Here is a 13,889-nt window from a genome sequence, read left to right as displayed (position 1 = left end):
GCCCCCATTCAATTAAGAAAGTCACTGAATTTTCTTTTATTGTATTTTTGATATTTTAATATATTTATATACCCCATTACATGTTTAACTGCTCTAAAAAAAGAGGGTTAACATAATTGTTTTATATTTAAAAATATTTATATGTATTTTGTATGTATGCATATCATGCTGTATTGAATTCAGCACCCTGGTGTGTGTGTGTGTGTGTGTGTGTGTGTGTGTGTGTTAACTTAATTAGAGGCTGCACCGGCTGAATGACTGCAGTGAACGTCGGCCGCTGTGATGTCGTCCTTTAATCGTCTGCAGGCGCACAAACAACGCTGATGTCAAAGCGGTCTGTCAGGAATGTTTTGACGTCTTGTTCACATGACTCCCTGAAGTGACTGAATGTGCTCCACATTGAGGGAACAACAACTAAAAGTCTTATCTTATTAGGACACACACACACACACACACACACATACGCACGCACAAAAGGAGAAGCCACAGGTGTGTGTTGTTGTTGTGCGTTGAAGTCTTACTTGTACAATAAATCTGGGTTTACATAAGTGTGAGTTCTCAAACACCTTCTATAAGGTGTGTGTGTGTGTGTGTGTGTGTGTGTGTGTGTGTGTGTGTGTGTGTGTGTGTGTGTGTGTGTGTGTGTGTGTGTGTGTGTGTGTGTGTGTGTGTGTGTGTGTGTGTGTGTGTGTGTGTGTGTGTGTGTGTGTGTGTGTGTGTGTGTGTGTGTGTGTGTGTGGGTGGGTGGTACAGCTTGATTTAAAGGAGCCTCGTCAACCGCCTTGTAAATGAAGAAGCCGGCGTTGAAAGGAGGAGGAACTTGGCCTCGGCAGACGGGGATTCCTCTGCCGTGTGGTGACGTCACGGCGGCAGTATTTAAGCTCAGACCTCTATCAATAGTTCAGACCTGTTCCTTCTTGTCAAAGCCACAACTGCACAGCCATTAAAAGCTCTGAGAGGGAAGAAAAACTCCACTCTTCTTCTTTTTATCCAACGGAGCAGAAGCACAATGAAAATGACCGGCCACGGTGAGGACCTGAGATTATTGAGTTTAAATGAAGCTTCATTCATTTGTAAACATGTTCTCCATTGGATCGAGGATACTAAATCTGTCTTTCTGTCCTCAGATCTCGCCGCCACAATCGATCACTGCGCACATGAGCTGCGTCACATCGGAGACGGACTCCACTGGAGGTACAAACTGCTGGAGATTCTCATCAAGAACTACAAGATCGTCGTCAAAGTCAAGTGAGACCGAGGACGGCGAAAGAAGGGGGAACCGAAGATGAAATTTGGAATTTAACTAAACTGGATTTGACATTCAGAGCCACGGCAGAGTCTCTCGGATACCGACTCGTCGCTGGTGGGAGGAGGGAAGACACCCTGGGGGAAATGCTTGGAAAGCAGGAATGTGGGACGCTTTCTTGATACGCCGATTCGGACCTTCTGGTGACTGGAACCAAAAGTGGAACGCCGGGATGGAAGCTGTCTGACTGTCACCTGATACATACTTCTGTATGGACACAGCAGTCACATTCATGTGAACTGAAACTCAGTTCGACTCCTTTTCTTCTAATGGGAAGTATTTCATGAGTTGCTTATCAAGGCTCATAAGCCTCGTCTTCGGCCATGTGTCATATGGGTTAAACTGGCCGAATGCTGATCATTGTTGTTGTGATATGAAGGATGTGTCCTAATCAAACGGTGAATGAGAAGAAAATGCAGATATCGGACAGTAGACGTGCTAATGTGGGACGCTAAAATGTCTGTTTAAGCCTGACTGTCTTATTTCTCTGCTTCGCCATTCTGATCTGAAATACGCTCCACTGTATTGATCGATTTGATTAAACTGATATATCTGAATATCCGTGTTTTTGAAATGCATTGCCGTCTCATAAACTCAGATATCTTTTTTAACCGACAACAACAAGAGAAATGACCTCATACCGTTTCAACACAGACGCAGCCACGTTGGTCCAAACTGTCACCGACATAAACACGAGATGCTTCCTGGTTGGAGGTGGCTCCTCCCTGGTCTATGATTGGATAACTGAGAAGTCATGTGATTATTTTCTTTCATCACATGACTTCTCACAACCGTTGGTCATCCCATAGTTCCTGCTTGTTTCGCGGTCTTGCTGAGTTTGAACTTTATTTCTCCACTTGAGTCCATTCGTCTCAAATAATGATCGCAATTTCCAAAAATCTTAAATATCCTCAAACTTCTTGTTCTGTTTGACTTACAGCCTTCACTTCATGTGATATCAGATAAAAACTATCATGTGCGCTGAATTAATTAAGCAATTATCCAAATTATTTTCTTAATTATCCATCCTTTCAGCATTATATGAATTGCTAAACCATCAGACTAAACACATGACATTATTTATATAACTGTTGGGACTATTTAACGGATCAAATTGGAGAAAACTAAAAAAAAAATACAGATAAAATAAATCCAATATATGTAAGTATATGTATCTACATACTAGGAATAAAAACAACAGCAAAGCAGTGCTAAATCCAGGCACTTAAAGGATCCTTACTTTATTTTTGTGTGGTAATACAAAAGCATACAGAATCATAAGAGGATAGGAGAGAAGATCCCTTTCATTGAATTCCATTAGATCGTACACGTAAAATGACTAATAATTACATACAAGCCTTTCCTCTGCAGCTACGTCCACGAGTACCCCTCCACCCAGCATGCATGCTCTCTTTGCTGTAAACGGATCTCAACACTTCTACACACCTATTGGTATTTTGCTGGTGAAATAATAATAATAATAATAATTACAAAAAAAAAGAGATAAAGTATGCTGTGAAACAATAGGTGATGTCATGTCACACACAGATCCCAGAGCTCATGAGACCAGAATGATGTTCACACTTTTTTCACACCGGAACACAAGTGTTCTCAGATCTTCAATAGATTGCATGTTGAGCAGTTTCAGTCTTTAACTGGGACTCATCAGGCCCCCCCCCCCCAAGCATCGTCTTCATGACTCAAACAATATAACATGCCCGCGTGGGCCTACCAGATAAAAATAACATCTAATTATGACATGATATACAAACTGAGATAACAATATATTGCAAGAGGGAAACGTTTAAATGGGTCGGTTCAGCCAAATCGCATCGCCTGATGGTTTCCAGCAGAGTCTGCTTTTATAGGGACGATCTCTTTAGTGCAGAAGTTCACAGTAAAGATTCTGGATTAACTGCCGACGAACACCTTAAAACTTTTAAGATGGAGGCAACTATCTTTGATTTGGGTGAACCGACTCTTAACATTTCCTGAATTTAAACATTTTCCCAAACCATTTGTATGAACAGCCGTCGACGATCGCGGTGTAAATCTCGTGTTCACGACGATCCAAATCCCAACGGATCTCAGTTTACACCTTTCTTATAGGCCCAGAGGAATGATTTTAAAGTATTCATAAAGGTCAAGAACTGTAGATAAAATAAAGTGTTGAAATAATGTGATAAAGTGTGACCTGTTTTTCCGTATTTTTAAGGTTCCTAATTTTCCGGTCTCACCTTCTCAAGTACTCAACCCTCCAAAATAAATCCCTACAGATACGCTCCTACCTACAGGGCTAACGGCTGTGCAAAACAGTTGATAAATGGCAGGCGACTCCAAGCATCGATTAGCAACATAAATAGAACATGGAAGACCGGTCTCATTCCAGAAACACAGAACGGACCCGCTGCAACTGAATGAGATGAAGACTCGAGGGTTTAATTCTTCATTTAGGTTCGAGTCCACGGGGCCAAATTACCCAGCAGGAGACCAACTGTTTATTTGTGTCCTCCGTTTCCTCCTCAGAATGCATTGAGGACGAAACGAGGAGAAGGAGAATTGAATGAGAATATGGAGTGACTCTGTAAAACATTCAGGTAGTCTATGCTAACAGTAACCCTAAGAGCATGTTCTCCCAACACAAGTGGGAATGAATGGGTGGAAGTAGGAGACCTGCAAAGAGCATCGATAGCAGTTGGATTGCCATCCTTGATCCTTGCATTAGTGTGTTGGAGAGCACGGAGACCAGGATTTGATTCTGGCCCAGATCTCGTGGTAATGCAGAGACGATGCTTCCTTAGTGAAGAAGGGGGAAACCCTGGTCAGAATCTTCATATTCACCACGACTACTGCTGCCCACCTGCTTTTCGTTCTTTGATGTCATCTAACATTTAACAGGAAGCCGTCCGTTCATGGGCGTTGGCGTCTACGTGTGCGTCCGGCCTCGCAGCAGCAGATAATATACCTCACTGTGTGGAAGCAGCCAGTCGTTTTCTTTCATTTAGAGACCGCTCCGACCGACCGAAAATGTTACTTGGCGAGGCCCACCACCAATCAGATTGCACTGGGTTAATACGGACTGCCACCAAAAAAATGTCATCCGGAATAGATGTACAAACAGGCTCCCCAACCAAAATAGATTGTCTCATTAAAGTGAAGTCTGTCTCATTAAAGTGAAGTCCTTCAACCAATTAAATAACACAGACCATAGCCAGATCTTCCAGTCCCAACCGTGTCGGGTGGTTTTCATTTAGTGAACGCGGCCACCACGGCCCACATGAGTTCGTTGACGTTGGGCTTTGTGCTCTCCTTCTCCGGCTCCAGCTCCAGCAGAGTGTGGACTCTCTTCATGCCCAGGTCGTACTGGTCGTCCTGGAGCGGGGCGAAGGCGTTCTCCAGGACGTCGGACGAGTGGGCCAGCAGGATCAGGGACAGGACCCGCTTGTCCATGCGGTGAGGGTCGTTGACCCACTTCTCCAAAACGGACTCCTGGACCTTCTTGACGAGGCGCTGTGGGCGATAAAGGAGCATTTTATGAAATGTTCACCTTCTCATATCTGTCGGTTAAATATGAAGCAAGCAGACGATTAGCGTAGCTTAGCACAAAGACCTTAAAAAAAAAGCCTTACACGTTATATTTGCTTGTCTTTTTAACACCTAAGTCTTCTGCAGGTCAACCTTGCAGACATATAAGCCAGAGACTGTGACCTTCACTCACACGAAAGCTGATTGTTGGGAGACTGAGCGTAAAAACACTGATCGTGAACTTTCTTTACATCTCCGGCAGCACTAAATTTGAGCCACTTCCATGCCACACCTTGCATAGCTCAATCCACGCAGAAAGTAAACAAACCGCGGCGGCGTACCTGTTTAATGTTGTTGTTGGTGAGCGGATGTGTGGTCATGTCGAACAGCAGGAAGTTCTGCTTCTCCGTGGTGAGGACGCCTTTCTCCACCAGGTTTTTTGCCAGACGCTCTCGGACATTTCTCAGCTGGTAGTGCAGCTTCAGGGGATTCCAGGTCTCTCCTGAGGGATGGTGTTAGATTAGAAGGCTTTAAACGCACCGCCAATGTCAATTTTAGCACCTCCAGAATGTCTGAATGGCTTGTTGCTAATTTGCGTCCTTCTGCTTCTCCCGGCTGAAACATATTTTAAAATCAACGAGGCACTTCCTTTTTCCAACTAGTGATTTGAGTTATACTGACAACTGATAATACGCAAGACGAGACAATAAACTTGTTTTTTAATCTCACCACTCAGCAGCTCTATCCAGCTCTGGACGGTCTCAGGAGGCTGGGTCTCCTTAATGTGCCTCAAGGCCTCGTCCAGCAGCACGTCTCCCGTCGGGGCGTCCGACTTGCAGATCACCTTTTGCAAACAAAAAAAAAAATACATATTTGATCTAGGGTGACTGTTACCACCTGTCGCACACCTGCACCCACATCCTGCACGAACAGGAAGCAGTATTATGATGTAAGCAACAACAAAAGAAGAGTATTAGCAAGGGGATTCATTTCTTGGTGAGGGCTATTACTAATCCCCTCCTCCCCCCCTGCAGGAATTAATCCATCTGCTCAAGGAAACACACGAAGGTGCATCAAAATCCCATCTTTCCCTCTGAACACCTGAACACATCACCGTGGCTCCCCCACCTTTCTGGAGAGCAGGCTTTTCCTCCTCACGCCGCAGGCCTCCAGCTGTAGCCTCCCTCGGAGGGCCAACTCCACCAGCATACACCCGCGAAGGCCGGAAGAAATACAGTCGTTCCAGAAGGACGTGTAGCCCTGCGAGGAGGAGGAGGAGGAGGAGGAGGAGGAGGAGGAGAAAAGACAGCCCAGGTGCAGCGCTTGTTAACTTAGCTGACGTGTAGCTCGGAATGCACGAATACTTCCAGGTTAAGGAGGACGTCCGCTGCTGGCAAGTTGTCAAGAAAAATTATGCCCTCAGGTAACGCGGATAAGTTAAATAGTTAATTCAACTTCCGGGTAATTGCTTTCATTTCAACGCCACAATGTCCTTTTTATGAGCCAGGTCCCGGGTTAAAACGCAAGCTAACGCTACACATTTGCATTCGACCGTTTAAAACAGACGTTAAAAACCGACTACTTTGTCCGGGAGACGTTAGCCTGGTTAACTAACTTTAGCTCGAATAAAATAAACTTTGTTGACGTCGGCAAACGGCGGCGACGCAAAGTAAACATTGCGTTAGCTACATCGGGATAAACGTTAAAGTAGCGCTGGGCGAAGAAGAAGTTAACGCTACTAGCTAGGCTCCTTGACGGATTAAAAACAACACACACACACCTCTCGATCCTTGAGGCCCAAGAGCAACACCTCCTCCATCAACGTGAGCCTGGTCTCCTTCGAGTCCCCCTTGTCGTCGTCTTCCTCCTCCTCCCCGCGGCGCGCCTCGTCCTCCTCGCCGCCGGACTCCCTCTCCTTGTCGGCGGCGGCGCTGCGAGTGGCCTCGGTCCTCCGCTGGACGAGGCCCGAGGTCCTCTGCTTGATAGAGGCCATGGCTGGCGCTGCGAAACGATCCGATGCGAAGAAAGGCGGCTACCTCGACCGGCCAGAGGGCCACGCAGCATGCACGCTGGGTGTTAACGGCGGAAAACGGTCGGCCGATCGAACAAACGCGGCCGTTGACGTTAAGCCCAGCTCGGGATTCCTGCTTCGACTCTGCCCACTTCCTGATCCAACATGGTGGCGGTGTGACGTCGATCGTGGCCTGAACTGAACAAGTGAACGCATCTCGGCGGTTGCCTTCACGTGCCGTAGGAAATACTGCCACTTACACGTCCAACACACGTTAACCACTGTACCACAAAAAGTACAGACATTCTGTACTCGAGGAGAAGAACACATACTTGTGTTCAAACATACTCTGGTGGAAGTAGAAGTACTGATTCTTTACTTTGAAGGACAAAATGTACTAAAGTATTAAGGGAAAAAAAACATTTAAATCCATTAAAACTAAAGTAAAGAGTCTGTTTTGAAAAATGTAAGTACAAATCTTTCTTAGTAAAAGTTGTCAGAAAAATAAATACTCAAGTATTTACAGATACGTGGAAAATTCTACTTGAGTAAAGTATTTTGTACTTTTACTTCCCACCTCTGTAAACACACATTTCCTGTCACAAAGCATGTATAATAATAATATAATACTTAATAGCATACTGTTAATGATATAAAGATTTATTTGATATATTTTAAAAATAGTTAGGGTTGTTTGTTACTGTTTTTTTTTTTTTTAAACACAGGTCATAGTTTCGAAACCTTAGCTGAAAACAATTATGTTTACTTAGTTAAATCACTGGGACTTGTTGACTGACTTTTTACACATCAAGTTTGACCCTTGACCTATAGACCAGACAATGGAAATCTGAAGACATCAGCTTATAATGTGTGTGAGTGCTGAACGTGGCATTCTTAGAAAAATGAGTGAGAATTGCTTTCAGTGAAACATTTCGTGCAAGAGCCCCCCTACCTCCAATCTGTCTTATTATATTATTTTTAAATATCTAAAACATTGACACTGACTTAATGTACAGGATTTCAGTCAGTTTTCACTATATAGCATACAATATGTTGCCATTTATATATCAAATTTATGAGAAAATGTGAAAGATTATGAACAGTTTGTATTATTTAAACAAACAAACCACACTGCAATTTAAACTGTCACCACAAGGTGGCAGCCTGCGTGTAGGGAATCCTTCCTCTCCTTTTCATACCCTGTACCAGGAAACGGATGCTGAATGCTGTGGAGATGGGATAAGGCTTACCAACCAATGAGATTAGACTTTAAATAAACTTTTGAAATAAATCCTATCACTTGATATCACATCTGTGTTATTTTCTAACCTGCACTATTAGCTTCGTGTCTCCATCTGTGAGCCTGCATGGCCTTGAGCTGCCGGGACCACTTTTTATTTGGCAGAGGTCCATTGTTGACGATGACGTAGCAAGTAAACTCCTAGACGTCCTCCACCTAACCTCACTCCTCTTCTATCTCCTCCGCTCATGTCGTCCAAGCTGTGATATCTGGCAGGACTGACAGCAGGGAGGAAAAGAGAGGTGTCAGCAGGTTTTAGAGGTCCTTGTGCTTCGTTATAGTGGGAAAAGCACACATTCAATTTAGAATATTATTGTTGCTGGGGGACAACTGTATGGAGATCAGCTGTTATGACTTTTTTTTTTTTTTTTTTTTCCATATCAGGAAGAACAACAGAGGTGACAGAGGTTTGATAACCTCTGACCCGGCTCTTTGGTATGATGTAGTCTTCATTCTTGGAATAGCAACAGTGCAGTGTTTAGCAACTTTATCATCAATGTTATATAATCCCTGATGCCCCGAGTCTTAGTGTAATTTGTTTTTAAATTAACAGCAAATCTGATGACGTTGTATATCAACTCATGAGTCATGCATATATTATGTCCCTTCTATCTGAGGCTTTGTGATTCCGATCCGATCTGGTCATTGAAGGACACGCATTCTGAAGCTGACTTCTTTCCAGACACAAATACGGCATGTTATTCTGCACAAAACTCCTCTTCTAGACAAGGAATCCCAACTCTATATCGCACGTAGCCGAGGCAATTTGTGACAACAATTGGTCTCCTTGTTGCACTTTGATGCTGCTTTTTGAAGATGTTTTTTGTGAGTGAGCCTCGTTCGGTCTGACAGTGAGGAGTCCCACGCTCGCCCCTTTTATGGTGCGTTGTGTCAGGTATCAGGGGCTCAATCCTCACCAGCTGTGAAGCATTTACACACAGGAAGACCGTAATGTGCACGAGGGGGGCTCATGACCACCCGATTTATTGTACGGATGTTTCTCCATTTTTACAGCAACGAAATGAAATTCAAGTTCTTTAAAACAAACAAATAAACGAGCAAAGCAAACAATCTGTGACGCTCCTCTGCCCTGTGGACCGGTCAGTGAGAATTGTCTTATAGTCTTATGAATGTAGTCGTATAGTAAGTCATTGCTGCTGTTCACACGCAACAATAACAACAGAGCGGACAGTGGAAATAAAAAGACTTGAATTAAGAAACGGATGCTTAATTGATGATGGTAAGTGTTTAAGATCAAAAGGCTTTTCTTTATTCATACAAAGACGTTCTATAAAAAGATTGTGTCGCTGCCAAGCCACCTCATATTCTCTGGGCTCAATAAAACCGAAGCACAGGCCGCAACCGATCACTGAATAATAAATCGTGTGAGCCAATAAAAACCGCAACCTGAGACTAAATGTTATTACCGAGTTAAATGACCAGCAACCTGCCGTTTATTAGAGGAGCACATCTGTGAGGCTGAGTCGGAGCGCTCCTGGTCGGTTTGGTCTGGAGCAAATGTTTAAATGGTGGCAGCCGAGGTTCAACCTGAATGGTGGTTCCGTGGGTTTGTGACACCTAAAAGTCTCAGATAGAGGTGCAGTTAAACCCCTCATCCTGCTTTCTGAGGTCCCTGGAGATTTCTTCTCCAAGTAAGCTGAGGATTTGTGTTGGTTGTTGTGGAGATGTGATATTCTGAATGGAAGCTGCAGCGAAACCACGTCTGTAAGACCTTTAGTCAGCTATCTTTTGCGACTGCGTATCGTGATGCTTTTGCATTGTTAGCCTTCGAGCTAACCTGGCTAACGTAAATCATTTTATTTTTCTGAAATTAAGGCACATCAGAGAATTTGACAGTGTTGATTATCTTCAAATATTCCAAAAATAAATGTCAAAAATGCAGCGAATATTCAGGAATAGCTGTAAAAAAAAAAAAAAAGTTAAGTTGTTTAAGTAAAAATATCCAACGATTTATTTTCATTGGTCGATGTGGAGCCAATTCCAGTTGATTTACTTAGTTTAACCATAATTGCATCATAGTTTAATATAAAATCTTTATTTGTTAAATAACGTATGAAGCTATCAAATAAATACTTTGAATTTTAATAGAGTATAAAGCAGCATGCAATGGAAACACTATTTTAGTACAGTTGGTTATATTTGACCGCTCTCCAAATGTCGTTATGAACATAAACACAAACTGGTTAAATAATCACCACTTAGTTTATCCTTGAACTCCTCCGAGACAAATCATGAAACATCACACACGGACTCCCAGTAACAAACCGTGTCTCCTCTGGCATGAAGGAGCCCGTAAGCGTGGCCCTAAAAATTCCTTGTAGAGATAATTCTCCAGACGGTCGGAAATATGCTGCGTGTAAACAACCATCTCCAGCAGCATCACGGCCGAGACGGTCGCCCGTCTCTGACCATCTAGGTAGAATACTTGCACGCCGTCCAAGATGCGAAATCATCCCGGCATCTGGCCTGGAATAAATCTAATTCATCGCCTCTCGCTTGAGTCTGTGTACAGAAGTAAAACAGTATAGACGTGTTTAATATTGTAGTTCCAGCTGAATCAGACAAACATTAATTATAGTTAACTCCAATAAAATGTTTATAAAAAGCAACCACATCTTTTGAAATGCAAATTTCCGACCAGACGTAAATCCTTTTTGACATATCAGCTCCTCTGCTACCCCTCTGACACTATTAATAAAGCTTTGGGTTCCTGTGACGCCTACCAGAGATATATGGTTTCAAATGCCCCCCCTCGACAAAACATCTGTATTTTTCCACTTGGTGCATTTTTTCTCACTGATCCTGCAGTTCTGGTCCTGACAAGAGGCCTAAATGACTCCCCGGAGCCTTAAAGCAGGCCACACACCCATGTTGGAGCCATTTCCTGTCTCTGGAGTGGGCAAAGGGTTGACCCGCAGTGCCCCCTCGATATAAAAGCAAGAAAACGCTGGCGTACACACACATGTGCACGCTGCTTTTTAAGACGACACCCCCACAGAGAGAACGGCAGGGAGTCACTTACATTGCACTGCAGTAAGTGAATTACAGAACCTCTCAATTGGACGCTGCGCCACATCTCACTGGAGAATAATGGCAGAGAAAATACAATTATATTTAATAGCTTGTGATATTCAGAAAGCCCCAGTGAATGCACGAGGGCTGAGAAAAGGCAGGATGGCAGATTTCAGGGGGATTGCACTGTATGAGGAGAAGGTCGAAAAATGAAGATCAATTTTCTCGCAGCTTGTTAGAATAATAAGAAACAAGATAGGAAAATAGACCAAAGTGTATGGAAATAATTGTAGAATAAAAGGTCACATCTGCAGATTTCTCTTCGGGGCCGGCGGGGAACAGAAGCTCGGTGGCGATTCCTTCCAAGGACGCCGGCCTGGAGGGCCAGGTGGGATGAATAAAGGCTGAACGCCACCGACGGCAAGAATGCAAACAAGAAAGAGAGTGAAATACAAAAGAACGACGAGGTGAAAGAAAGAAAGCAGCAAAAATAAAGTCTTTCAACATTCGCTCCGACTCGCCACAATTACGGGAAGTGTTTTGCCTTCGCCCCATTTACAGTGACGTGAATAATAAACATAACAGAGAGGTAATATCCACAGTTTATAACGCAAAAGGTCCTTTTAGTTTTAGTCTTTAGTCGTCATCTCAGAAAAAAACAGTTTTTATTATTTATAGTTGAATTATCACCTGAATCTGCAGCTCTGCTTGGCTCTATGGAGCTTTATTGTGAGTTTCAGCTCATTTTTGTTCTCATAGTGGAGCGTTTAACAGCCAAAGAGACTTCCTTCAGGAGTGGGTTGAGACCAAAAACGGAGCTAAAAGAGAGCGAATACCAGATTTGAGTTCTGATTAATACATACCAGATCCGGTAAGGCTGCAAAAACATGCAGTGATGCATTTTATCGTTTCTGAATTTCATTTAAAAAAATGAGGAAAATGAAGATGAATGAAGATTTCTAAAAAAACACCAAAGAAATGTGTGTTTATGGGGTTATATCGGTTCATGGGAACCCTCACTTTGTAATTTAGAAACCAAAAGTAATGATTATATTACGCAAACCAAAAAATGAAAATGTTCTTTTTTTCTATTTAGCCTCCACATGTCGTGTGATCCTCCCTTTCCTCTGTTCCCCCTGCTAGATTTCTGCAGGAAGCCTTTAACAATGGAACCCCTCAAGAGGATCTCAAACCCAGCTGTAAGAAACTACACACACACACACACACACACACACGTGTGACCTCGTTTATATACACACACATCTGCAACACGCAGCCATCCAGTAACTCTCTGTGGTTTGGATGATAGAAGACCAACATTATTCAGCGAGGAGACGTCTGATTAACGAGCAGCAACAGCTGATGGACCGGCAGCCTGCTGACCTCATACAGCCAACATTTGGTTTATTTGCTCAGCAGGAGTGATGGAGTAGTTAACGCCCCCCTTACTAAATGCATTTACTCAAACACTTCGAGGTGCTTGTTCTTCATGTGAGAAGTTGATTTTTACATGTACATATAATCTATTATACCAACTTATATCATCTCCAGCTTGACCAACACTTCCACATTAATGCATCAGTAAATATAGTTCATTAGAAGTATAAAGTTTATACAAATGTATTGCAATTTCATGATAATACCTCTTACTTCTTCAACACATTCATATTTCTACTGTTAATGAAGCGAAAAGATCTGGTTTCTCTTCTCAACCACTGAAAACGATGTAAAAGTGCCTCAAGTGTTGAAAACGCCCTCCTCCACCGCCGATTTAGCCCGTACAAGCTAATAATCCTGACCAGATGACTCCTGGTGCTGTTGTGGTCAGAGGCCAATCAGTGTTCAACCCCCGAAAAGAGGTGGAATTGTGGTTGAAAAAGTCAACGTGAACATGATGAGGAGGCGTGGAGACCTTCTGATCTTAATCATCGTCTCGTTACTCGGAGGGGAGGTCGACCGCGGCGGGGTCAACCGCCTACGAGCAGACACGTACTCGATATCCCCACCGAGCAGGAGATCTGACCCCCCGACGGCCCCCCGAACACAGCGTCCAGGTCCTCCTCAGCCCCTGAATTTCATATTCACCACAGGGGATCCCCAAAAACTAAATCTGTCAGAAATTAACCTCCTCGCAGTTATGACACGGGTATCCACAAACAAAAGGTTAACAGTTAAAGGCCTCGGCCTCTAGTTTAATAAAACCGTCTCTGATGTTTTTGCTCAGACGGTAACAGAATCTCCCGTTCACCGTTCTGTGCTGATACATGTGGTGCGGCTGTGTGTTATGAATATTTGGCTGACAGTGTTCAGCTTTACCGCCTGTGACGGCCGACAGGTAAACACGTCCCGTCTGTAATAAAAGTCAGGAGCCTTAAACGGCCCCACCTTAAAGAATCTAAACCATCACTATGATATTATACTGAAACCATATGAGGGGAAATACCGTAAACGTGCTGTTGAGTAACAGAAAGTACACATGTTACTATATATAATACAGGGTCGCCATGAAGTTGGAATCATTTGCAAATGTCTATTATAGCGCCAAACAAATGCATGAATTCATTTCTGGGTGATTGTGACACATAATGTAATCAAACCTGGTCAAACGTGATTACTGATGCATTTAAATAGGAAGAAACAGAGGATTGTGTCTGAAAACAAAGTATTCTTATTATAATATAATAATAATATATAAGTGTTTTTTCCTGGTTAAA

General features: G+C 43.2%; 1 protein-coding gene and 1 long non-coding RNA gene across 2 annotated transcripts; one reads left to right on the top strand and one right to left on the bottom strand.

Annotated features, from left to right (window-relative positions):
- The first annotated feature begins 913 nt into the window (after positions 1–913).
- On the top strand, positions 914–1,863 carry LOC311029663. Its single transcript, XR_014598902.1, has 2 exons — positions 914–1,028; positions 1,128–1,863. It is a non-coding gene; the product is annotated as an uncharacterized lncRNA (long non-coding RNA).
- A 655-nt stretch (positions 1,864–2,518) lies between these two features.
- LOC311029661 (Golgi phosphoprotein 3-like) lies at positions 2,519–7,046 on the bottom strand. Its single transcript, XM_084034928.1, has 5 exons — positions 6,612–7,046; positions 5,960–6,091; positions 5,561–5,675; positions 5,173–5,333; positions 2,519–4,816 (listed from the first exon to the last, which is right to left on the bottom strand). Exons 1-5 carry the CDS (start codon positions 6,822–6,824, stop codon positions 4,553–4,555), a joined length of 885 nt encoding a protein of 294 aa, XP_083891054.1. The 5' UTR covers positions 6,825–7,046; the 3' UTR covers positions 2,519–4,552.
- Between the last annotated feature and the right edge of the window lie 6,843 nt (positions 7,047–13,889).

The sequence above is a fragment of the Eutrigla gurnardus genome (assembly GCF_963514095.1).
Source record: "Eutrigla gurnardus genome assembly, chromosome: 19".
NCBI classification, from domain to species: domain Eukaryota; kingdom Metazoa; phylum Chordata; class Actinopteri; order Perciformes; family Triglidae; genus Eutrigla; species Eutrigla gurnardus.
The sequence above is the reverse complement of the archived record's forward strand: the minus strand, read 5'-3'. Positions and strand labels throughout refer to the sequence as shown.

What these genes read in the sequence shown, in the direction of transcription:
- LOC311029661 (XM_084034928.1), bottom strand. Translation starts at nt 6,824, where the DNA reads ATGGCCTCTATCAAGCAGAGGACCTCGGGCCTCGTCCAGCGGAGGACC. An exon ending in TGGGCCTCAAGGATCGAGAG is followed by an intron (nt 6,092 to 6,611) that starts GTGTGTGTGTGT and finishes TCCTCCTCGCAG; the next exon opens with GGCTACACGTCCTTCTGGAA. An exon ending in CCAACAACAACATTAAACAG is followed by an intron (nt 4,817 to 5,172) that starts GTACGCCGCCGC and finishes TATCGCCCACAG; the next exon opens with CGCCTCGTCAAGAAGGTCCA.